Genomic DNA, 27,744 nt, shown 5'->3' with positions numbered 1-27,744 from the left:
CGCTTTTGGAGGAAGCAAAAAGATGTATACATGCGCGTGCGATTTATGACGTCATCCGCGTTGTGTAAAATGACGGTTGTAACATAAACAAGGAAATAGCCGATATTGCGATGGTATAGCTGAAACAAACCATGTGAGTTAATGGGGAAATAATTTAGTAGCGGATTTACGTTTGTCACTAATTGAGGGTGGTAGTGATCGAAAAATAGGCCCCAAGAACTAGAGGTGACAGGATACTTCGTGGATTTTAAGTGCATGAAAATTTTTGTATTATCAAATTAACAGTAAATTACACATGTGGCTATGTTTAAAAATAAATGAATGCAACGAAGTACATGTACTCCCAGAGGGAGAGGGTGCAACGTTTAAAAATGGCACCTCCAGTATTCGGGTGGGGGGGGGGGGGGGGGGGGGAGGATGAACGTTTAAAAGGGAACCTACATTATTCAAAAGTACATTTAAATGTATTATCTATATGGTAGGCCTAATATTGCACAGATATAATTATATCAAGCTGTTCAGACGATTGTGTAGAGGGGGTATCCGGAGGAGCATGGCCCGGACCCCCCTAAAAACGTCGCTCGCCAGTTTAGACCTCACCCCACCCCAGCAAAATGTCTTGCACACACGCCTGCTGTCAACCAAACTATTACATGTTCTCCACTAAACATCAGTAATTGTATTGTGTCATATATGTCACACTGGATTTTGAGGGGAATTTGAGGGAGGTGTGCGCACCCTCAGAACCAGGGCCCGCGGGGTGTATTTGAAAATGAAGGGGCAGTGTAAGTGCAATGACTCGGGAGATGGAGAGTGTCACCTGTTACGGGGGTGGCTTGTGGGTATGGTCCCCCTGGCAAATATTGAATGTCAGGTTTTCAAATACAGCATTTTTAGCCTTCTGAGAACATTAACAGGGAAAGGGGCGTGGCATGGCAGCCGACACTCTCCTCAGTTCTGCTATTCCTTATTAAAGGGACATTCCTGACTTTGCTGCAATTTTTAAGATGTTATCGACTAACAGAGACATTTTAACGATTATAATTACATATCAAATATATTTTTCTGCACAATATATTAGTGGCTGTATATTAAACGTTTTTCTGGTCGTTTTAATATTTGTACTAGTTTAAATTTCATTTTATTTCCTAAAATATGTTTTTTTCGTACGTACGAAATTATTTGAAGAAAAAATCCAGTTTGGGCTTCTTACAAATATTAAGACGACCAGAAACACATTGAATATACAGACACTGATATTCTAAGCAAGAACATATATTTAATATGTAAGTTTAATCGTAGAAATATTTTATTAGTCGGAAACATCTTACAATGCAGCAGACTCAGGAATGTCCCTTTAAGCACCTTCCCCATGGAACGCGATTGCTGGTGGACAGTGTTTTTAGGCATCAAGTACAAATATTGTATACATGTATACGAACCCCCACCCACCCCTAGTCCCGCCGAAAAAAACAATAGGCTTACCAATGTTATAAATAATTATAAGGCCGACTGAATCAATTAAGTTTCTTTAAAACGTGAACGTTTTATCAATAATCTTAAATTATGATATTTTGAATTAATGTCTGTTTACATTTTATGTGTAAATATGTACACAATACCAACTCCCATTTACAACATTAGGGCGCGGGACGTAGCCTAGTGGTAAAGTACTCGTCTGATGCGTGGTAGGTTTAGGATCGATCCACGTCGGTGGGCCCAATGGCCCATTGGGCTATTTCTCATTCCAACCAGTGCACCACGACTGGTATATCAAATCCCGTTGTATATGAAATCCTGTCTGTGGGGAAGTGCATATAAAAGATCCCTTGCTGCATTAGGAAAAATGTAGCGGGTTTCCTCTGATGACTACGTGTCAGAATTACCAATTTAATTAAAATTAGCTCCACTGGTTAATTACTATTACCTGTGGATCCAACAGCACCCCGGTAGAGCTCATGTCCAGTTGACCTTTCATTCGACCAATCGAAACCTTACTTGCAAAATCATGCCAGAGATTTGAAAAGAATTTGAAAACATTTGGGATTATGCCGAGGATATACGAAATGATTCGGGTGAATTACGAAGTATGCCGAAAACTAATTTCAATATAAAATTTTATATAAAATTCGTTTCATGACGAAAACCCCCCAAACCGTGATGGTATAGCCATAAAATCTGTTTGTACTAGTATACAATCCAGAGTTTATTACTGCAGTTTCCCCCCTGTTTTTTAATGTTGAAATAGACTAACAAGTTCGCCTATTGCATAAATAGTCTTGCCCGATATTTTTAGAATTTGTATGCTCCCGAATAACGCTATAAAAGGCGAAGTGTAATTGGTCGATATTTAAATTTGTTATTTATAGATGCAATGTCACCAATGCGGTTAGATCTACTGGTAGATTGCAGAATTACCAAATGTCTGACATCCAATAGTCGATGATTAATTAATCAATGTGCTCTAGTTGTGTCGTTAAACAAAACAACCGTCTATGTTAACTTTTCCATCTAGGAGCCAGATGGCGCTTATGTGTATTTATATGTATACGAGACGGGGCTGGGGGAGGGGGTGGATCAACTACCCCCTAGTACTGGAGCAAAACCTCAAATTCGGGCAAAAATTATACAGATATTCGGGCAAAATGTGCTAACCTGAGATCTTTGTACCATGTATTTCCATCATTCTACCCTCACAATTAGTTGTAATTCATGTAAAAATGCGTAGTGATTCGTTTGCAGCCCTATATATAGCGGTTGGCAGTAATGCTAATATAAATACATGCTGTTATCCAGATTCCGACAGTTTCGTTTAATTCGTGCAAAAGCCAGCCTTCCCCCTCCCTCCTCCCCCTACAACAATGGGAGCCCGTACGCCTACGATAGTATGAAGCGTTTTAGTGGCCAAATGAAACCCAAAAAAGGTCGCATATATGCGATCAAATTGGTCGAAATGTTGAGGGTTGCGGGACGTAGCCCAGTGTTAAAGCGCTCGCTTGTGGCGCGGTCGGTCTAGTAGTCCTGTGGCGGGGGGGGGGGGGGGGGGGGGGGGGGGGGGGGGGGGGGGTGTGTCCACGTGTGAATGAAATGTCCCCAAAGTTACATTTCATTTTCTTTAAGTACATCATGTGGGTAGATAGAAAAGTGAGGGTAGACTTTCTGTAACCCGGCAATAACTGAGAAAATGACGTTCAAATACACAGCCTCCATGACCAAATTTGGAAGAAAAATTTATTGGGGGTGGGCAACGAAAATTGCTAAAAATATGTAACCAAAGGATATAGCACAGCATAAGACCCCTCAAAAAATTTGTATTAGAATCCTCTGTGTAATTATGTAAGCATTATGTAAATCTCTTACTTAATACGCCAGAGATGCGTTTGTAAACATTATTCTGGAGAAAAACAGCTTGCCTCCAAGAAATTCTGAGCCCAATTTGACTCAGAAATCCGGTACTTCTCATACGTGTATATGAGGCATTCTGCAGTGACTGGTAGATTTTAGTTATAGCAATTTTCGTTGCCCACTCCCCTAAATTTGTCTTCTAAATTTGTTCATGGAGGCTCTGTCATTGAACGTCATTTTCTGTTATTGCCAGGTTACAGAACGTCTACTCTCACTTTTCTGTCTACCCGTACCCACATGGTGTACTTCAACAATATGAAGAGTAACTTAGTGGACATTTCATGCAGACGGTGGGTCACCCCAGCCAAATGGCTATAGGGTGAGCCCATTGGGCTATTTCTCGTTCCAGCTCGTGCAGCACGACTGATATATCAAATGTTGTGGTATGTGCTATCTTGTCTGTGGGATGGTTCGTATAAAAGACCTCTTGCTAATGGAAAAAAAGACTAAGACTTTATATCAAAGCTTTGACATCAATGATTAATGAATCAATGTGCTCTAGTTAGGCCTAAAACAATAAACGTCTTTCAGGTTTCATCCTTGAAAAACAATAGGATAGGTAGGTAGGAATGTTTCTTCTTTTTCTTTAAAACAAAAAAAAAGTAATAATAAAAAAAGAATCAAACCCAGAAACCGTAATCAGCCGAGGTGGGCCGAATCTAAATTGCTGATTGCAAAAATTCAGGGATCAGGATTTTGTTTTCTTCTTCAACAATTTTCAGGGTAGCTCCATAAAATTAGGGTAGGTCGGGAAGCCGGAAATACATACATACATAGATACATATATATATATATATATATATATATTTAGGACTAATGTCATTAAACAAAACAACTTTTAATTCTTTTTTTCTTTCTTCCTTTCTTCTTTTTTTTTTTTTTTTTTTTGGTCGTTGTGCAGGACCTACAAATCGTATACCGGTGTTTGATCTGTTGTATTTCCTCGAAGATTTCCTTTATCCAAATCAAGTAAACTCAGTTTCCAGGGTCTGTTAAAAAGAGAGACAGAGGGTTGTGCTTGCCGACGAGGCGTTGCCATGGCACAGCTGGAGCAGGGGGAGCAACCGGCGGCGGGGGAAGAGGAGGATGAGGACGAAGAGCTGTTGCCAAGACACCACAGCGTCATCCAGGCGTCTCTCGTGAACGTGGAGACGCGCGAAGTCTGCTGCAAGGACTACTGCAGCGACGATGAAGACGTGGGCAACGATGAGATGATTTCTGTGATGAACATCGCCTACAACACCGCCAGTGAGAATACCGGCCAGACTGGGTCGACGCCGGGTCCACTCCCGGAGGATCTGCTCCGGAAGCTGTACGAGTGGAAGGAGGACAAAGAGTCCACAGAGACGGTCGTCAAGAGCTATCGAGTAAGTATGTACACAGTAGTGGAAGGAGGACAAAGAGCCGACAGAGACGGTCGTCAAGAGCTATCGAGTAAGTATGTACACAGTAGTGGATGGAGGACAAAGAGCCCACAGAGACGGTCGTCAAGAGCTATCGAGTAAGTATGTACACAGTAGTGGAAGGAGGACAAAAAGCCCACAGAGATGGTCGTCAAGAGCTATCGAGTAAGTATGTACACACGAGTGGAAGGAGGACAAAGAGCCCACAGAGACGGTCGTCAAGAGCTATCGAGTAAGTATGTACACAGTAGTGGAAGGAGGACAAAGAGCCCACAGAGACGGTCGTCAAGAGCTATCGAGTAAGTATGTACACAGTAGTGGAAGGAGGACAAAGGGCCCACAGAGACGGTCGTCAAGAGCTATCGAGTAAGTATGTACACAGTAGTGGAAGGAGGACAAAGAGTCCACAGAGACGGTCGTCAAGAGCTATCGAGTAAGTATGTACACAGTAGTGGAAGGAGGACAAAGAGCCCACAGAGACGGTCGTCAAGAGCTATCGAGTAAGTATGTACACAGTAGTGGAAGGAGGACAAAGGGCCCACAGAGACGGTCGTCAAGAGCTATCGAGTAAGTATGTACACAGTAGTGGAAGGAGGACAAAGAGTCCACAGAGACGGTCGTCAAGATATATCGAGTAAGTATGTACACAGTAGTGGAAGGAGGACAAAGAGCCCACAGAGACGGTCGTCAAGAGCTATCGAGTAAGTATGTACACGCGAGTGGAAGGAGGACAAAGAGCCCACAGAGACGGTCGTCAAGAGCTATCGAGTAAGTATGTACACACTAGTGGAAGGAGGACAAAGAGCCCACAGAGACGGTCGTCAAGAGCTATCGAGTAAGTATGTACACAGTAGTGGAAGGAGGACAAAGAGCCCACAGAGACGGTCGTCAAGAGCTATCGAGTAAGTATGTACACGCGAGTGGAAGGAGGACAAAGAGCCCACAGAGACGGTCGTCAAGAGCTATCGAGTAAGTATGTACACGCGAGTGGAAGGAGGACAAAGAGCCCACAGAGACGGTCGTCAAGAGCTATCGAGTAAGTATGTACACACTAGTGGAAGGAGGACAAAGAGCCCACAGAGACGGTCGTCAAGAGCTATCGAGTAAGTATGTACACAGTAGTGGAAGGAGGACAAAGAGCCCACAGAGACGGTCGTCAAGAGCTATCGAGTAAGTATGTACACGCGAGTGGAAGGAGGACAAAGAGCCTACAGAGACGGTCGTCAAGAGCTATCGAGTAAGTATGTACACACTAGTGGAAGGAGGACAAAGAGCCCACAGAGACGGTCGTCAAGAGCTATCGAGTAAGTATGTACACGCGAGTGGAAGGAGGACAAAGAGCCCACAGAGACGGTCGTCAAGAGCTATCGAGTAAGTATGTACACGCGAGTGGAAGGAGGACAAAGAGCCCACAGAGACGGTCGTCAAGAGCTATCGAGTAAGTATGTACACGCGAGTGGAAGGAGGACAAAGAGCCCACAGAGACGGTCGTCAAGAGCTATCGAGTAAGTATGTACACGCGAGTGGAAGGAGGACAAAGAGCCCACAGAGACGGTCGTCAAGAGCTATCGAGTAAGTATGTACACACTAGTGGAAGGAGGACAAAGAGCCCACAGAGACGGTCGTCAAGAGCTATCGAGTAAGTATGTACACGCGAGTGGAAGGAGGACAAAGAGCCCACAGAGACGGTCGTCAAGAGCTATCGAGTAAGTATGTACACGCGAGTGGAAGGAGGACAAAGAGCCCACAGAGACGGTCGTCAAGAGCTATCGAGTAAGTATGTACACAGTAGTGGAAGGAGGACAAAGGGCCCACAGAGACGGTCGTCAAGAGCTATCGAGTAAGTATGTACACAGTAGTGGAAGGAGGACAAAGAGTCCACAGAGACGGTCGTCAAGATATATCGAGTAAGTATGTACACAGTAGTGGAAGGAGGACAAAGAGCCCACAGAGACGGTCGTCAAGAGCTATCGAGTAAGTATGTACACGCGAGTGGAAGGAGGACAAAGAGCCCACAGAGACGGTCGTCAAGAGCTATCGAGTAAGTATGTACACACTAGTGGAAGGAGGACAAAGAGCCCACAGAGACGGTCGTCAAGAGCTATCGAGTAAGTATGTACACAGTAGTGGAAGGAGGACAAAGAGCCCACAGAGACGGTCGTCAAGAGCTACCGAGTAAGTATGTACACGCGAGTGGAAGGAGGACAAAGAGCCCACAGAGACGGTCGTCAAGAGCTATCGAGTAAGTATGTACACGCGAGTGGAAGGAGGACAAAGAGCCCACAGAGACGGTCGTCAAGAGCTATCGAGTAAGTATGTACACACTAGTGGAAGGAGGACAAAGAGCCCACAGAGACGGTCGTCAAGAGCTATCGAGTAAGTATGTACACAGTAGTGGAAGGAGGACAAAGAGCCCACAGAGACGGTCGTCAAGAGCTATCGAGTAAGTATGTACACGCGAGTGGAAGGAGGACAAAGAGCCTACAGAGACGGTCGTCAAGAGCTATCGAGTAAGTATGTACACACTAGTGGAAGGAGGACAAAGAGCCCACAGAGACGGTCGTCAAGAGCTATCGAGTAAGTATGTACACGCGAGTGGAAGGAGGACAAAGAGCCCACAGAGACGGTCGTCAAGAGCTATCGAGTAAGTATGTACACGCGAGTGGAAGGAGGACAAAGAGCCCACAGAGACGGTCGTCAAGAGCTATCGAGTAAGTATGTACACGCGAGTGGAAGGAGGACAAAGAGCCCACAGAGACGGTCGTCAAGAGCTATCGAGTAAGTATGTACACGCGAGTGGAAGGAGGACAAAGAGCCCACAGAGACGGTCGTCAAGAGCTATCGAGTAAGTATGTACACACTAGTGGAAGGAGGACAAAGAGCCCACAGAGACGGTCGTCAAGAGCTATCGAGTAAGTATGTACACGCGAGTGGAAGGAGGACAAAGAGCCCACAGAGACGGTCGTCAAGAGCTATCGAGTAAGTATGTACACGCGAGTGGAAGGAGGACAAAGAGCCCACAGAGACGGTCGTCAAGAGCTATCGAGTAAGTATGTACACGCGAGTGGAAGGAGGACAAAGAGCCCACAGAGACGGTCGTCAAGAGCTATCGAGTAAGTATGTACACGCGAGTGGAAGGAGGACAAAGAGCCCACAGAGACGGTCGTCAAGAGCTATCGAGTAAGTATGTACACACTAGTGGAAGGAGGACAAAGAGCCCACAGAGACGGTCGTCAAGAGCTATCGAGTAAGTATGTACACAGTAGTGGAAGGAGGACAAAGAGCCCACAGAGACGGTCGTCAAGAGCTATCGAGTAAGTATGTACACGCGAGTGGAAGGAGGACAAAGAGCCTACAGAGACGGTCGTCAAGAGCTATCGAGTAAGTATGTACACACTAGTGGAAGGAGGACAAAGAGCCCACAGAGACGGTCGTCAAGAGCTATCGAGTAAGTATGTACACGCGAGTGGAAGGAGGACAAAGAGCCCACAGAGACGGTCGTCAAGAGCTATCGAGTAAGTATGTACACACTAGTGGAAGGAGGACAAAGAGCCCACAGAGACGGTCGTCAAGAGCTATCGAGTAAGTATGTACACGCGAGTGGAAGGAGGACAAAGAGCCCACAGAGACTGTCATCAAGAGCTATCGAGTAAGTATGTACACACTAGTGGAAGGAGGACAAAGAGCCCACAGAGACGGTCGTCAAGAGCTATCGAGTAAGTATGTACACAGTAGTGGAAGGAGGACAAAGGGCCCACAGAGACGGTCGTCAAGAGCTATCGAGTAAGTATGTACACAGTAGTGGAAGGAGGACAAAGAGTCCACAGAGACGGTCGTCAAGATATATCGAGTAAGTATGTACACAGTAGTGGAAGGAGGACAAAGAGCCCACAGAGACGGTCGTCAAGAGCTATCGAGTAAGTATGTACACGCGAGTGGAAGGAGGACAAAGAGTCCACAGAGACGGTCGTCAAGAGCTATCGAGTAAGTATGTACACACTAGTGGAAGGAGGACAAAGAGCCCACAGAGACGGTCGTCAAGAGCTATCGAGTAAGTATGTACACGCGAGTGGAAGGAGGACAAAGAGCCTACAGAGACTGTCATCAAGAGCTATCGAGTAAGTATGTACACACTAGTGGAAGGAGGACAAAGAGCCCACAGAGACGGTCGTCAAGAGCTATCGAGTAAGTATGTACACGCGAGTGGAAGGAGGACAAAGAGCCTACAGAGACTGTCATCAAGAGCTATCGAGTAAGTATGTACATACGAGTGGATGGAGGACAAAGAGCCCACAGAGACGGTCGTCAAGAGCTATCGAGTAAGTATGTACACAGTAGTGGAAGGAGGACAAAGGGCCCACAGAGACGGTCGTCAAGAGCTATCGAGTAAGTATGTACACAGTAGTGGAAGGAGGACAAAGAGTCCACAGAGACGGTCGTCAAGATATATCGAGTAAGTATGTACACAGTAGTGGAAGGAGGACAAAGAGCCCACAGAGACGGTCGTCAAGAGCTATCGAGTAAGTATGTACACAGTAGTGGAAGGAGGACAAAGAGCCCACAGAGACGGTCGTCAAGATCTATCGAGTAAGTATGTACACACTGGTGGTGGAAATCGGTGGAGATTTCATCATGATCATCGGTTATACTAGTAATCGGTCGGCACCAACCGATCAACTTTCGATTACACAATCGGTTAGTTTTCCATGACCAAAGGAAGGCTTTGAATTATAAGGACCATGTACCTATTGTCCTATGCAACCTGCAAATAACTACTTTTACCTTTATTAAATATTGAATATCTATTTTCTTTATGTACTCATGAAAGCTAACCCAAACCCAAGCATATTTACATCAATTCTATCATTAAAATTCGAGGAACAATTACAGTTAACATTTGTACCGATTTGTCGCATACAATGGAACCTAATCAATAAATCGGACCGACATTAGTCCATTTTCTCACGACACATCGCATGGGAACTTCCCTTTAAGCAACCGTTAGGTGTCGGAGTGGGATTGGGGGTTGGGGTATGCGTGAGCCAATATGAGGATAATTAGAGAAATGTTGGGGTTTTGGGGGGGGGGGGGGGTAGGGAGGAGGTCCAGGATATATCATGGAGTTTTTGTTGTTGTTTTGGAGGTGGAGTGGGGGTGGGGGGTGGACGTTGTATTGTTGTGTGTTAGCAGGAAGTCCAGGACCGTACCTAGCCAAGAGGCTAGTTATCCCTAGCTATAATATGGACATTTTCCTTCTTTCGGCTTTGTTTTTACTACACCCCCAGTTATTGTTCATACCGAGCTACACTCAAATAAACGAGAGAGAGAGAGAGAGAGAGAGAGAGAGAGAGAGAGAGAGAGAGAGAGAGAGAGAGAGAGAGAGAGAGAGAGAGAGAGAGAGAGAGAGAATTACTGATGTATTTTAATACATACTCTTCATAAGAGCGTACAAGACGGGGGTGGGTTGGGGAGGAGAGAAACGATATTCGGCAAAAATTAGCTGGCCTGAAACCTTTTCACCATGTATTTCCATCATTATACCTACACTATTAGTTGAAATTCATGTGCAAATGTGTAATGATTCGTTTGCAACCTTGGCAGTAATACAAACATGAATAAATGTTCTTATCCAGATTCGAACATTTTCGTTTAATTTGGGCAAAAATCAACCTCTTCTCCCCCCCCCCCTCCCCCCACACACACTCACCCAACAAAAACGAGAACTCGTTTGTAGTACACATTAGGTCCAGTTACCGATTGAAGATATGTATCTAATTTTAACAATTATTCTTTACAGCAGTTCGAATCGAGTGTGAAAACGTCAAAAACGGTATCAAAATATACATCAGGTGTCGAGTCTAGCAAGGTGAATTATTTTGAGGTTTTTAAATATTAAAAAAAAAAAATACATGTATACACACACACACGCACACACACACACACACACACATAAATACTCGATAGCTCAGAATGTATCGTGGCAAGCCTGCAAGTTGGGCAATATATAGATATTCATACATGAATACATACTAGCCAGTGCCAGGTCTGCCCACTGTTTCATGCACGTAAGAGGGATCGACCGCGTGGCTTGCAGACCCCATGCTTATGGTTGAGTTAAAGAACATTCTTTTCAGGATGACTCGATAGCTCAGAACGTATAGTGGCAAGTCTGCAAGTTGCTGGCGATTTGGTGTAACAGGTTCAAATCCCAACAACGGCATGGGACAATTTGTGAAGCCAGAAAGGATTTAATTATCCCCTACGCCAGTGCGTTAATATCCATGTATGTAATAGTTAAACCCGACATATAGATATTCATACATCAGTACGTACATAACATAAATGTTTTTGTTTTACGCATTTCATTCCATGTTTCCTATTTGAACAATACTTCTTTTAGTTACAGTTGCTACCAATATGTCATTTGTTTGTATGCTTAATATATATGATATGACATTCCTGTAAGAAAATATTCACTACATTTGGATGAGATACTTAAATTTAAACCAAGGCCAGGAAAGGGTAATGCCTACCCTGATTTAGAATTAGGAACTAACATTGTTAATCTAACTGGGCCCCGTTCCACGAAGCAATCTTAGCTCTAAGATTACCTTAAGCGCAAAGCTACCTTATGCAATTAAGTTGATCTTAGGGCTAAGATCGCTTCGTGGAACCGGGGCCCTGGTGACTGACCTTCTAACATCCGATGAAAAATCATTACTGGACAGTGGTGTAAATTTTGATCCCACCCTCAACCAAAAACCGGCTAAGAGGCTAAATTCGACAATGGTTTAATGGATACGGCGCTTTTTGACACACCCCCCCCCCCACCCCACCCCCCAAAAAAATTGTCTATTGTTTTCGGCATTCAACTGAAGAAAAAAAAATCCCATTCACGAAAAAACTCCTGCTGGTGACACACACACCCCCCCCCCCCTAAATTCCCAAGTCGATCCTGAAATCATTAAAGCTAATAAATAAATAAATAAATAAATAAAATAGATAATGGAAAAACTGTTTACATAAATAATCAAAATATTTGTGATGGAATGTCGTGCTCTCAACAAATTACGCAAAAATCGCAAACTTGTTATAAAACCCGCAGATAAGGGTCAGTCATCGTCAGTAAAGGGAGAACTATATCCGTGAAGCCCATCGACTCAGACTATCACCTGCCGGCACAAAGTTGGCGAACGTTCTGCTGTTCTACGACTGTCCACTTGCTAGTCTGAGCGCACTTACAACTCGGTTTTCGTCGTATAACCTAGCCATTAGTTGTTAATCTGAGCGCACCTGTCGCAACTTGGGGAAATTACAACACAACCGTCGAGTTGGCCAACTTCGTCGTGACAGTTGACAGTCTGAACCTAGCATGAGTTTGCAAGCCTCTAACACAGTCCATTTATTCACACATACATTTCTTCTTTTTTCTTCTTTCAAAATTGATCTTCGGAACTATTTGGCGAAGGTGTGGGTATGGGTAACTATATTTACGTGCCCCTATCCACGAAGGTTCAGGCACGCCCACTGCGGAATTAGCCTCTGACTTCGCCAGTGACTGACTCCGGAGCAGGGGGGGGGGGGGGGGGGGGTAAGTTTGAAGTGGGCGGAATTTGGAAAAAAGCCATTTAGTAAGCGCGGACCGACTAGCAGACACTTCATAAACAAGAAGTAACACCGAGTGGGAGCCGTGTTCTGATTGGCTGAATTTCGATTCCTCGGTGAAGCCTGTTTTTTACCTAAGTCTACAAAGAGTACTGCATACCGATACATGTCTGGACTCTAAAATTTTAGCCAAAAATGGTTAAGATTGCTCGGCCGAAAAGTTTTAAGGTGATTTTGAGCAATTGAACGGGCGCCAAAACAAAATGCGTTAGACTATTTATAAAAAAATAAACATAAAAATTTTGAACTGCATTCCAAAACATTTAAAGTCTAACTAGCCCAAAAAAGGAGGTTACTCACGGAGGAAAGGAGGTTGGCGTCTAGGGGGATCCGATGAATCCGGTGATCTCAAGCTGCGGGAGGAACTGCCGGTAGTCGGAGTCTGCTAACTCCTTGGTGATGGAACGGTAGTGTGTCCCCGCGATGGTTTTAAGAACACGATGTAGTGTCGGGTTGTCCATCTCCAAGAATAGCACACCTTGGCTGAATATTCCGCTCCGGCAGATGGTGACGCAAACTGCGTCGTGTCCCTCCCGCGTCTTGAGCCGATGTACCGCGAACTCCCCCTCGTCTGGATTGTCTGGCAATGGGTTGTAGGAAAGGGCCTTGGGTCTACTGATGAGTAGACGTTCATCCCTGATGTTGTTCTTAACCAGTTGTTGATAACGCTGGGGGAGACGGCTGGCCTGCAGTGACCACTGCTCCACTGGTTGTTCGTGTGTCTCCGGCGGTTGAGAGGGGCGGCTCGGCTTGGCTGGTATGGCACTCGGGGGAGTGGTCGCCTTCCTCTTGACAACGGCCACCTTCCGGGCCTGTGCCTCAACGGGTGTCGCCAGTATAATCGGCGACAAGTCCGAAAGCACTTCCGTAGGAATTGGTGCAGGTGGCTGGTTGTACGGTGTGACGCAGATTTCCGTGTCGAACTCCGTCTCCGGCTCTTCCGTTGGCATAGAAGCTTGAACATCCGGGGCCGGAACCTCTTCTGCTCTTGTCTTCTTGCTCGGGTGAGCGGTGTTCGGCGGTCGAACAGAAGGAGTCGCCGCCGGCGGTTTAGCCACCGGTTTTGACCCCCCCTGCGCCGCCGCTGGCACACGTCTCCTCTTCCTCCATCTTCCTTTCTTTTGAATCCGGTCTCCGTACACCAAGGTCACGGTTGCCCGTGACCCGGTGTACGAGACTCGATACTCCAACAGCATTCCATACGTCTTCATCAGTTCCCCCAGGTGGGGGGGCAGATCGAGAGAACAAGGGCTAACGTCCGTCTTCATCGCTGAGAAATATTGGAATATTGGCGAAGGTGCTTTCAGTCATTCTTACAATGAGTTTTATAAATGTCTGTCTGTTTATTTGTCAGGCTGAAACGGGTCAGATACCAACCGGACAGGAATTGGATCCAGCGCAAGTTTTGTCTCTCAAGGTGATTTGAAATATTGTTCTCATTCATTAAAAAAACTCACCCATCCTCCAGAACACACACACACACGCACACATACACACACAAAACCCACAATACAAACAACTACTCATTTGTTTGTAACTGAATGTATAATGTTTAAAAATTAAAACATTAATTACTAAATACTGTTGGCGGAAAAAGCCGCTTCGGTGGCGTCATGGTTAAACCATCGGACTACAGGCCACTAACTAATGCCAGTTTATCACCTTACATTAATCTGTCACCATATGCCATCAAAACCCACAATACAAACAACTACTCATTTGTTTGTAACTGAATGTATAATGTTTAAAAATTAAAACATTAATTACTAAATACTATTGGCGGAAAAAGCTGCTTCGGTGGCGTCATGGTTAAACCATCGGACTACAGGCCACTAACTAATGCCAGTTTATCACCTTACATTAATCTGTCACCATATGCCATCATTATCAACTGTAACAATCATCTAGTTATGATACCATATGTAAAGTATTTTATGTTTAAAAAACAGCAATGTTTGAAAAGTAAAAAGGAAGGCTACCTTTAAAAACATAATAGAAATTAAAATATATATATATATATATATATATATATATTGGAATTATTTTAAAACTAAAAGTACTAGAGAATTTCTTTGTAAAATAACTATATGTTGTTTGCTTATTAACAAAACTGATTTTTTTTTAATGACCAGTGATCTTTTCGTTTCAACATTTACAAATGTAATAAATGTTTAAATGGCTTGAACGAAACGATACCGTTTAAACGTGTAGACGTGACAGCCCTAGTTGAAACTGGGTTCTGTGACTTTAACTATTACTCCTGGTATTATAATTTGCGTTCCAATGTGTTTATTTCAATTACTATTAGGGTAATAAAGTACATATATATCGGCACAACGAACTGAGATTTAACTTTAATGTGTATATGTTTCAGGAAAGGATTTTAACTATTACTCCTGGTATTATAATTTGCGTTCCAATGTGTTTATTTCAATTACTATTAGGGTAATAAAGTACATATATATCGGCACAACGAACTGAGATTTAACTTTAATGTGTATATGTTTCAGGAAAGGATTTTAACTATTACTCCTGGTATTATAATTTGCGTTCCAATGTGTTTATTTCAATTACTATTAGGGTAATAAAGTACGTATAGATCGGCACAACGAACTGAGATTTAACTTTAATGTGTATATGTTTCAGGAAAGGATTTTACGTCTGAAACAAATTCTCAAAATGGATGAAGGTCGCTTGCGCGAGGAAAGCGAATGGGGAAAGATGGCCATTAAGGAAATCGTCCGGTTGAATGAGATATGGGAATATCTGCAGGCACAGATCGACAATGGCGGGATCACACCAGAGCTAGAGGCTGAGGTACCAGCATTGTCGCTTTTCAATTCACTTTAATTTTCTGCTGTATCTAATCGAGAGAGAGAGAGAGAGAGAGAGAGAGAGAGAGAGAGAGAGAGAGAGAGAGAGAGAGAGAGAGAGACGTGGGAGGGGGAAATAGGGAGAGAGAGGTGGGAGGGGGAAGAGAGGGCGGTAAATAACTGTTGCCACATGATGTAATGATGTGCTCTAGTGGTGTCATTAAACAAACCAAACCTTTAACTTTTGTTCAAGTGTTGCTATCCGTTGTTTCAGTGGAAGATGTACCAGGCGAGACTGGCCGAGACGACGAAGGAGCTGATCGATATGCTCTAGTGGTGTCGTTAAACAAACCAAACCTTTAACTTTTGTTTAAGTGTTGCTATCCGTTGTTTCAGTGGAAGATGTACCAGGCGAGGCTGGCCGAGACGACGAAAGAGCTGATCGATGTGCGTGAACTCTACCAGAAAACGGACGACGACCTGGAAAAGACGAAGAAAGACGTCGATGAGACGCAGAAACATTCCCAACAGCTGGAGAACGATGTACGCCTGTATTGGGCCGCCAAGCGCGCTCACTAGCAGCCATCTTGTATCCCATAATCCAATGGCCCTTTCTCCCTTTATTCTTCTTTCGATTCCAACTTATTTCGTCCCCATCTGATGGCCTCTATCTTTCATAGCACGTTGCTATCCACTGTCACACTCCAGAAACAGTGGCGGATCCAGAAAATCCATTGGGGGGGGGCGGCAATGACATGAGGCGGAGTGCCAATGGAACTTTGAGGGGGGAGATTTGGGGGAGTGAAAATTAACTGTCGAAAAATTTAGGGGTGCCCCCCCCCCCCCCCCCCCGATTCGCCACTGAGAAGTAATGTAGATGTATATCAAAGGCCGTGGTATGAACTATCTTATCTGTGGGATGGTGCATGTAAAAGATCCCTTGCTACTAAGTGAAAAATGTAGCGCGCTTCCTCTCTAACACTATATGTCAAAATGACCAAATATTTGACATCCTATAGCCGATGATTAATGAATCAATGTGTTCTAGTGATGTCATTAAAGAAAACAAACTTTTAACTGCAGACATACTATTCCTATCCACACATCTTCAGCATAATATAGCATGTTTCACATATTAGAATAATACTAGTGCTATAGGGTCTTCACGGGTTCTCGAGTACTTGGGCATGGGTCGAGTCTAGCAAGAAAGAGCGAGGAAAAGGGCTAACACTCTCATTTAATAATTATTTTTACGCCATTTTGCCATATGCTTGTAGCCGGTTACATTATAGGGCTGTGAGACTGTCGAATGCAGTATGGCGTGATTTGGCATCCAAGTTTAGTGCTGGAATTAAGATGCATAATGCACTTTTACTTTATTCCTTAGTCTCATTTTTATTTAGTGTAAGTGTCTAGATTGACTCGTGGAGGCTCTATAGTGTTAGCGGACCGAATTACAGAAAGCCGATGATTAATAACTCTGAGAAAACGTATACGGACATTGTCTCTATCCTTATTTCCTCATTCCAGCCAGTGCACCAGAACTGGTATATCAAAGGCCGTGGTATGTGCTGTCCTGTCTGGGATGGCGCATATAAAAGATCCCTTGCTACTAATATTAAAATGTAGCGGGTTTCCTCTGTAAGACTGAATGTCAGAATTACCAAATATTTGACAATGTTGAATAAGTACAAATGTTTGACATTCAATTGCCGAAGATTAATAAATCAATGTGCTCTAGTGATGTCGCTAAACTGGTTTAAAAAAAACCTTTTTCACGATCAGATTAAAGATTCGGAGAAGACGTACCAGGCCATTGCCGCGGACCTGCAGATGAACTCGCAAGAGCTGACGTCAGTGGACGGCGAGCTGCGGCAGGTGAAGCGCTGCGTCAGCCAGGTGGAGATGATGAACGAGGAGCTGGTGATGAAGGCGAACCACCTCAAGGAGGACACCACCAACCTGACCACTCTCAACGACACGCTGGAAGTGCGACTCGGCTTCGAGAAAGATCAAGTAAGTGCATTCATTTATAGCCTATTGTCTGTGCGCCGTGTCACACGCTGTGCAATTTGTATGGCGTTGCAATGACTCTAATAAAATCTCATACTCTTATTAGTCTTGAGGTCAGACTTTAAACGTTTTATAACCGTCAGACCAGGGCCCGTGCTTATATAACTTTTAGAGTCCAGACTCAATCTTTAGTGACGTCACACGCATACAATTTGTATAGCGTTGTCGTGACATTACTGTCTCAGACTCTGTTAGAGTCTCGAGCCTAGACTAAAAGGTTTATAACCGCCAGACCAGATATTAGAATACTAGATTTAGGACTTAATGCTGTCTATATCCTTTCGAGGTTTAGGCATGTCCACCCCAAGCCACATCACTGGCAAAGCCAATGTGCGCAATGTTTGGGCTTGATATATTAGAATACTAGTGCCAGCCGGCAATGGTTGGGCTTGAGATATTAGAATACTAGTGCCAGCCGGCAATGGTTGGGCTTGAGATATTAGAATACTAGTGCCAGCCGGCAATGGTTGGGCTTGAGATATTAGAATACTAGTGCCAGCCGGCAATGGTTGGGCTTGAGATATTAGAATACTAGTGTCAGCCGGCAATGGTTGGGCTTGGGATATTAGAATACTAGTGCCAGCCGGCAATGGTTGGGCTTGAGATATTAGAATACTAGTGCCAGCCGGCAATGGTTGGGCTTGAGATATTAGAATACTAGTGCCAGCCGGCAATGGTTGGGCTTGGGATATTACAATACTAGTGCCAGCGGAATTACAGAAAGGCATATTTGTACATGTACATGTTTTAAACTCTGCTAAGAGCCAAATATGATATATATTTTTTCATTAAAAGACAAGTCATGAAAGCAAGGACCAATGGGCCACGTGGGCCCTTACTATGTGTGTTTAAAGCTGGAATCTCGAGTATATATGTAGTAGTGTTGGTATAAAGTGCTCCTACTGACTATTGGGAATTTCCGTGGTTCGAATTCCCTCAGTGGAAGTTGATTTTTCTGTTACATATTCTTAATATTTAGTCATTTGGAATAGATAATCCAGTTTACGTTTATTCTCGTCATTCTTCACTGAGGCAGAACTAAGATTTTGTAAAGGGGGGGGGGGGGGGGGGGGGGGTCATATAATTCTAACAAGGGCAAATTGAGTTTGACTAAGATAAAAGAGCCGAGGTCCCAAGGAGTGAGATTTCTTGATGGGTTCGGGGTCATGCTCCTTATGAAATTTTAAAATAAAGATGATGAATTTAACCCTTCTGCAACAAAAGTACTCAAAACGGGCACTCCAAACCGGTGGTGTCGTGGTTAAGCCATCGGACATAAGGCTGGTAGGTACTGGGTTCGCAGCCCGGTACGGCTCGCACCCAATGAGTTTTAACGACTCAGTGGGGAGGTTTAACACCACGACACCCTCTCCTCTCACTAACCACTAACAACTAACCCCTCTATCCTGGACAGACAGCCCAGATAGCTGAGGTGTGTGCCCAGGACAGCGTGCTTGAACCTTAATTGGATATAAGTGCGAAAATAAGTTGAAATGAATGAATGAATGATTCAAATGTTTCACTGCACAGATCGACCAGGCGCGTGAGCGGTGCGGCAATGTGCAGGACGAGCTGGAGGACCGGAAGGAGAGCATCGCCAAGCTGGAGGCGGAGCTGATGTCGACGAAGCGACTGCAGGAGCAGGCGGAGCAGGACAACGAGCAGCTGCTGAAGGCCTTGGACGAACTGAAGGAGGAGATGCAGGCCATGGTGGCCAACAACACCCACCTGCCCGGGGAACCCCTCACGGTGAGTATACATAGTACCCGTCACCCACACCCACCTCCCTGGATGAGCTGAAGGAGGAGATGCAGGTCCTGGTGGCCAACAACACCCACCTGCCCAGAGAACCCCTCTCGGTGAGTATACGTAGTACCCGCCTGTTTATTGATGTTGATCATCAAATAGCCGATTAATTATTTTATGCTGGGATGCCATTAAACATTCATTTGTTAATTAATTCATTCATTCATTCACTCTATTCCATGCAGCCTGTCACCCAATAGCTGATGTATTTTTCGTGCTGGGGTGTCGATAAACATTCATTCATTCACTCTATTCCATGCAGCCTGTCACCCAATAGCTGATGTATTCTTCGTGCTGGGGTGTCGATAAACATTCATTCATTCTATTCCATACACGGAAAAAAGAAGAGGAAAATCAAATGTTGCTTTCTATTCGGTAAAATAATGTAGTTCTGTTTCAGCAATAGCTTTAGTAGGGGTGGTTTTGTGTGTGAATAAAATGTGATTCTACTGCAGCAGCAAGTATATTTGCAAAGTTCTATCTGAACGTATTTGTACAGGTGGCAGATGAACGCATGATGTCTTGTACCCAGATGAAAGAAGACTTTGTGCTGTTAGACTGCAAGCAGGAGGCGCTAAAACAGGAGCAGTCCATGCTGTTAAAGAACCTCAACTTCGAGAAGAAGACCACCGAGCAGCTTAAGGTATGTACAGCAGTTATCTCCCCATCCCCCCACACGGCCCCCGCCATTCCAACCAATGAAACAGGAGCAGTCTATTATGTTAAAGAACCTCAACTTCGAGAAGAAGACCACCGAGCAGCTTGGATTTCTTGTGTTTCAGGAATTCAAAGAGTCGTTGGATTTCTTGTGTTTCGGGAATTCAAAGAGTCGTTGGATTTCCTTTGTGTCAGGAATTCAACTTTCTGCATTTTCCGAAAGTTCTTCCACAAAATCTAAATGATTAATTTATTACTTAATATATGCATTTTAGATTTGTTTTTAAATACAAGTTTTTATTATGAAAATATCTATTTGGGACGCAACAGTTCTGATGAAATTTTAAAAAAAAAAAATAATAATAATAATTCCAGAAATTGTATTAACAGAGTAGTTTAACATATGTAATGGCATACGACATCTAACACATTTCATAAACCGGAAGTAGTTTAGTATTTGCCAGAAATGCCTATTTATCAGAACTGCCCTTACCTCAATATGATTGATCGTTTCTGGGAGTCGGCCTCTACCTTCATATGGTTATAGTTTTTTGGGAGCTGACCCCTACTTGAGTTAGATCATATCTTAAAACCGGTCACTAACATAACATGATTCTTCCTGGGAGCTGGTGTAATGCGGTCATTTTATGCCCGGTTAGTTTTCTATGGCAAAAAAGTCAGATTTGTACAGTAGAAAATTACTCCCAGCTGAAAATCACGTAGCACTACGACCCGGCATACGTTGCAGACTCACCGTCAGAATAACACATCACAATACCGCCCTTTACATCAGTATTAAACCCTTTCTGGGGACGAGCCCCAACACTAATATTCCTTGTTTAATGTTTCTGGGACCCGGTCCCCACTATATGAGCATTTCTGGGAGCCTATTCTCAGCCAGAATAACCCTTTCTGGTCACTAATATTCCTTGTTTCTGGGAACCGGTCCCCACCATAACATAAGCCTTTCTGGGAGCCTGTTATCAACCAGAATAACCCTTTCTGGGGACGAGCCTCTACACTAATGGTTCTGGGACATGGTCCCCACTATAACACGAGCCTTTCTGGGAGTCTACTCCGACTTCAGCATGACGGTTTCAGATCAAGTTCTTTTCTCTTTTTTTTTTTTTTTTAGTTTATTGACCCTAGAAACAAACATGTTAATGTCAATGTTGGGAGCCCTGTTATCAATATCTTACAGTCGTGCTACAAGCTAATATAAACATAATATAAACATATGGTACGTACATTATAGCAGTTTAATTACACATGCATACATAAGATTGTGTAATATATGGGGTTAACAGTGAAGTTAGAAGTAAAGAAAGAGAAAGGTCTAGTCCTTACTTGTGTTTGATGTTGTCTCGACGTCACAGGCGGAACTCAATCGCCAGGAGCTGCTGGAGGAGAAGTTCCAGGAGGAAGTCGACGATACTGACAAGGTGATCAGCGAGCAGGCTGCAGCCATCAAACTCCTGTACGACAAAATCGAAGAGCTTAAAGAGGACAAGTCGAAATTGTCTCAAGGTATGTTATAATAGTTAAACGAAACGTGTAATGATTCCCCTACCTTTAAATTACGGAAATTCTGACAAACCTTCATATCACAAAAATCGAGCCATTACGTATTTTATGTTGGAACCAGTTGACTAAACCTGTTGTTTTCCTCTTCTATTTGCCTAGAAGTACACAAAAACTGTTTAAAAGACTTGATAAACCACAATTTATAGAAATACGAGAGAAGTTGAATAAAAGAAAATGGCTCAGATTTTAGGCCTTGGTAAAAACAAATAGTTACCTTTTGACCTCTGCTAACCTCATTAATCAACCAACCATCTAGAAATGCACACCGATGATTACTTCATGCGACTACCTTCAAATTGAGTGGTAATATACAACCATATCATTAAAACTTTCAAAGTTTTATGTCATTATATGTTTCCACTACCTTTAAATGTCGGAAATTTCAACAAACCGCCATATTACAAAAATCGTGCCATTATATATTTTAAGTCGGAACCATTTAACTAAACATGATTTTTTACTCTTCTATTTGCCTAGAAGTATACAAAAACTGTTTAAAGACTTGAAAAACAACATTTTATAGAAATAAGAGAAAAGTCTGACAAAAGAAATTGGACCAATATTAAGCGTGACCTTTTGATCTCTGGTGACCTAATTAATGCATAGCAATGATTACTTCATGTGATCACCTTCAATTTGAGTGGTAATATATAATCCTACCGTTAAAACTTTCAAAGTTATGAGGCATTTTGTTTCCCATACCCTTAAATATTGAAAATTCCAACAAACTGTCATATCATGAAAATCATGCCATAATATATATGTCGGAACTATTTAACTAAATCTGTTGGTTTCCTGTATTTTACAATATTTTACAGAAATGAGAAAGAAGTTCGACCACAAAAAATGGCCCAGATTTTAAGCACCAGTCTATAATAGTGACCTTTTAACCTCTGCTAACCTAATTACAATATTTACATTGTTTGAAATTTTATGAATAGATATTATAGAGTAGCATCAATGTAAGTGATCATTTGTTATTCTAGCTTGTTACATCTTGACTGAACTACATACATTTTTGTCACGGGGATCCTATAATACCCGTAACTGAATGAAACACGATTGTCCAAATATCTCTCCTAACTGTATATCTATTAGATCTCTCTGTAACAGGCAGTTATACCCGCTGTGGCTCGTCTAGGTATGATCAGAGATACGATCTTATATAAAGTATATATTATTATAGCACGTTTAGTTCACTAGAAAACACAACAAAAACACAATACACTTTGGAATCTGTATTAACCTACGCTGACAAATGTACTGCCGCAGTAGTTAATTAATAACAACAATAATAACAACCCAGAACTGATCACTTAATTAGTTAATCTCTAGGTGTCTAGTTTACACAATATGCTAATCACTTCACCGTGACACAACACCCACACGTGTGATAAATTGAGAAACGCTAACACACACAAGTGCGATAATGGAGAAACGCTTCCAGGGGAACTTAATAAAGGAATTACAACACTATTCCTAACTGGTTAATTTTTAATTAACCCTAACTACTCATTCAATAACCTTGTAATACAGAATTAATATTGGTACCTATCACAATAAAGACAATAACCTACAGTTTACCTAGGTCCTCTAGGATGACTGGCTAAGCTTTATATATGTCTATATCAGAACGGTGAGCCTACAGAATACTGCGTCAGATGACCGGCAGCACCGTCTAAATAATATTGGTATAATACAGTATTAAAATATTTAAAGTCACATCAATCACATCAAGGTTATACACAGAGCAGAAAATATATATTTACCAAAGTCCCGTCTGAACTAATATAGATCGTTCAGTGGACGGACAGCGATCCCCTGGAGCCTTCCAAATGTTTCTCCTCGATATCTCTAAAATCCTAGCTATTTATTCAAAACTCTCAGAGACAGCGACTATCGCCTGGGGGTACAACGCGGTACCTCACCTATCATCTGATATTTCCACCTCTCCCAGAGTCGGTATATTTTCTTAGATCGTCAGACTGGCTGTCGCCAGTTCACCAGAAATCACGGTTGTAAAAACCGCACTTGCGGAGGTATTACGTAACTACTGGCCACCTGGGCTCCGCACCTGGGGTGGGTGTGTATTAGACGACCGTCGCGCAAAGGTATCACGTAACAAGTTGCCCATCTGGGCTTAAGTGCAATTTGGAACTGCACACGGCCCTCTAAAACAATTAATATCGCCACAGGCGAAAACAAATTAAGAGCATGTTCCGTCACAATTTTATTTATTCCTACCCCTAATTCCTTCATGGCGCAGATTTTAATACTGTTATTAAAAACATCAAATTTTTTAAAAATCGGAATAGATTTGGCAACTAAGAACCCCCATTCCATAAACTACATATATCATGATATTAAAAAATACCCTCAGACCTTTTGGACCTTTTCTGTTAAATAAACACTCCCCCTAGCTCTTGGACTAATCGATTTTGCACTGCTTTCGTCAATGCTGTGAGCTGTTTTCCTTCTTGTTAAAATTAATAAAATACCTGAATGTTGAATCAGTGAATGTTTATTGGAAAACACAAAAACTACAACAACAACATGTAGATATATTTTTAAAACATTGTTTGTCGTAAAATGTTAAAAGTCTCATTCGGCTACTTATGGGGGAAAAGCCGAACCGTAGAATGGGGATTCCCCTTGTGCCATATAGTAATTTCCTCAAGACAGAATTTTGTTGTTACTTGATAGTATTTTATATTGATGTAATAGCCATAAACATTGGATTATAAAAGCTGAACATGATAATTTTTGAAGTTCATGAAAGTATGAACCACAGTTCCACTTGACACACTTACATATAAACGGCTTGGCGCTAACACGCTACGCTGTTCATGCGGCGTGTATTGCCCTTTTGTGATTCATACCAATTGCATGAACATCAAAAATCATCACTTTCAATTTATAAATAAATACATCATATACACAGCTGCACAAAAATATCTCGATTTGCATTAATACTACTTGAACAAGTCAAGATTTTAAAGGCTTTATAAGCAATATTGATTTCTTTTTCTTTTTCACTAGGTATTTACTTGCTGGACAGTGTAAAAGCACTAGCCACGGGCATTGGGTACCGTATTGTAGAAGCCATGTACTGTATTGATTTTGTTTGTTTTAATGTCTTTGTTTAGAGTGTCAGATCATTCGCGATAGAATCCGCGCAATGGGCGGAGCTATCGACGACTTGAAGCAGACGTCTGAGTTGAAGCTGGACACGATGAAGAAGGTGGTCATGCTCCAGCAGTCTCGGTGCGAGCAGGACAACAAGACCTTCAACAAGGAGCTCGACGTCATCCAGTTAGTGCACTTTCAGTCATTAGTCCCCTGTCGGTCCAACCAGCGGGGACTATAGTTAGTGGACTTCCAGTCATTAGTCCCCTGCCGGTTCAACCAGCGGGGACTATAGTTAGTGGACTTCCAGTCATTAGTCCCCTGCCGGATCAACCAGCGGGGACTATAGTTAGTGGCCATCCAGTCGTTAGTCCCTGCCGGTCCAACCAGCGGGGGACTATAGTTAGTGGCCATCCAGTCATTAGTCCCCTGCCGGTACAACCAGCGGGGACTATAGTTAGTGGCCATCCAGTCATTAGTCCCTGCCGGTCCAACCAGCGGGGACTATAGGTTTTTGTTACAGTCCTTCTCTCAGTCTGTCTGTCTGTGTGTCGTCATGGACGTCATCCAGTTAGTTGCCATCCAGTCATTAGTCCCCTGCCGGTCTAACCAGCGGGGACTATAGGTTTTTGTCACTGTCCTTCTGTTTGTCTGCCTGTCTGTGTCTGTCCTGCATATAGTTTTCCGCATGGTTTTTTTCCCCCGCGATGTCTCGAGATACTTTTGTGAAATGTCGTGTATACCTTTGTTATGTACTGTTACACATCAAGTTTGACCTTCATGGCGATTTACAAATTTTTCACAAAGTGGCTCTTGAACTTTGGAGATACGAACATTTGTGGGGGCCGGTGTGGACGTGTATTGCTTTGTCAGTACTCACAGAATACGAATATCTGTGGTGGCCGGTGTGGACGTGTATTGCTTTATCAGTACTCACAGAATAAGAACATCTGTGGGGGCCGGTGTGGACGTGTATTGCTTTAACAGTACTCACAGAATAAGAACATTTGTGGGGGCCGGTGTGGACGTGTATTGCTCACAGAATACGAACATCTGTGGGGGCTGGTGTGGACGTGTATTGCTTTATCAGTACTCACAGAATACGAACATTTGTGGGGGCCGGTGTGGACGTGTATTGCTTTATCAGTACTCACAGAACACGAACATGTGTGGGGGCCGGTGTGGACGTGTATTGCTTTATCAGTACTCACAGAACACGAATATCTGTGGTGGCCGGTGTGGACGTGTATTGCTTTATCAGTACTCACAGAATAAGAACATCTGTGGGGGCCGGTGTGGACGTGTATTGCTTTAACAGTACTCACAGAATAAGAACATTTGTGGGAGCCGGTGTGGACGTGTATTGCTCACAGAATACGAAAATTTGTGGGGGGCAGTGTGGACATGTATAGCTTTAACAGTACTCACAGAATAAGAACATCTGTGGGGGCCGGTGTGGACGTGTATTGCTTTATCAGTATTCACAGAATGCTTGTTACTATTGGACATCACTGCTGGCTTATTAAAAAGTTTGTTTCGTTTAACGACACCACTAGAGCACATTGATTTATTAAATTATAGGCTATTGGATGTGAAACATTTGGTAATTTTTTTACTCGTAGTCTTCAGATGATGTCTTTATATGCACTTTCCAACAGACAGGACAGCACATACCATGTTTTGTTTTTATATACTTGTCGTGGAGCACTGGTTGGGATGGAGAGGAAATACTCAAAAAATGGGTCCACCGAGGGTTTTAGGGGGGGAGGTGGGGAGGGTGTTCAATCTTATGATCAAAGCACTTCAGGTGAGCGTTATAGTAATGACTGTTTTAGCAGTACTCCCAGAACACTTGTTTACAGAGTTATCGCCCTTTAACTGGGGAGATACCAAAATGTGTTTGTTCCGATATAATAGAGGACATGTATTGCTTTAGCAGTAGGCTACTCTCAGAATGTTAGTTTTCTCAACTTTCCAGAAATGAGATCGGCGACCTCCACGAGCAGCTGAACCAGAAGGAGAAGCAGATGGCCACGTACGCCCGGGCTCTCCAGGAGTTCCAGCAACTCTCCATGTACAGCTTCTTCAAGTCAACAACCATGGAATAGCCATCTCAGATGTATTAACACATAGCAGATATTCATAGGGCAGTTTTTAATATGCCAAAAAAAAAAATAAAGAGTCGAGTGATTCCTAAGTACAGCTGTAGTCCTTTTGCGTGTAAAGGGAACCAATGAATTCGCGTGTAACTATTTAATGAACAACGTTCAAAACGTTTATGAAAACGTATTATTAAGTTTTAAACCCATACCAATTACCACAATATATATATACTATTTACAAAAATATCAGTGTAAATAAAAAAAAAGTTTCTTAACTTATTGCCATTAAATTCCACGAATGGAATGTGCCTTTTTGATACAGAGATGAAGGCAATTGATGTCACCATGCACTATCTATTAATATTAACAATTCTGCATACCTGGGATGTTCCAGCATTTGGTATTCACCTCGGTTTAAAATTCAGATTTGGTTTGTACAATTTGATGATAATTCGTTAAGAAACCTTTTTACTGACAAAGAAATATTTTGTGAAAAAAAATAATAATAATAATTAAAAACAATTTTTTTTTTTTTTTATAGGATTTGGTATGGGTTTATAACTTTATTTCTTTTTATTACAGTTACAATTAAATTCATTGGTTCCCGTTTTCATACAAACAGACCATATCAGCATTGTCTATTAATATATTTTTTATTTTTTTTTACTTAACACGAACATTGTTACAGTAGCGGATCCAAATGGCGTCTACATATAGAGACGGCGGGAGGCACACCACCATCTTGTTTTCAATTAATGTTTAACTGAATTTTGCCGAATGTGTCCCAACTGGTATAACACCTATTCCCCTCCCCGCCATCTCAAACTTGTAACACCGGATCTTCTGCTGACAGTTGCTCAAATATTGGAATACTGGAAAGGGCAGCGAGAATCGTTGATCAAGAAACATAAATGAAGTACCACTTCATAATTCCTGGCTCTCAATGATTGTTGCTGCTGTTTAAAATCTGTGACATTGTGGAGTCCGTGTAAATAAACTGTAATAAATACAACTATAGTCCTCATTGTTGTGGTTTTCTTTCTACATCTGTTAGGTGCGAGTGTTCTTGAACAAGAAATATAAAAGTAAGTACAACTACATTTCTCGTCC

General features: G+C 42.7%; 1 protein-coding gene across 1 annotated transcript; it reads left to right on the top strand.

Moving 5' to 3' along the window:
* On the top strand, positions 1 to 27,654 carry LOC121379579 (coiled-coil domain-containing protein 170-like). The gene is made up of 12 exons (XM_041508230.1): positions 1 to 133; positions 4,307 to 4,772; positions 10,606 to 10,674; positions 13,828 to 13,890; positions 15,120 to 15,290; positions 15,683 to 15,829; positions 17,072 to 17,302; positions 18,890 to 19,108; positions 19,665 to 19,808; positions 21,199 to 21,349; positions 24,553 to 24,718; positions 26,511 to 27,654. Exons 2-12 carry the CDS (start codon positions 4,443 to 4,445, stop codon positions 26,638 to 26,640), a joined length of 1,821 nt encoding a protein of 606 aa, XP_041364164.1. The 5' UTR covers positions 1 to 133; positions 4,307 to 4,442; the 3' UTR covers positions 26,641 to 27,654.
* The last annotated feature ends 90 nt before the right edge of the window (positions 27,655 to 27,744 follow it).

This window comes from Gigantopelta aegis, chromosome 2 (assembly GCF_016097555.1).
Source record: "Gigantopelta aegis isolate Gae_Host chromosome 2, Gae_host_genome, whole genome shotgun sequence".
Lineage (NCBI taxonomy): Eukaryota > Metazoa > Mollusca > Gastropoda > Neomphalida > Peltospiridae > Gigantopelta > Gigantopelta aegis.
Note: the sequence above shows the minus strand (reverse complement) of the source record. Positions and strands in the feature narration are given on the sequence as shown.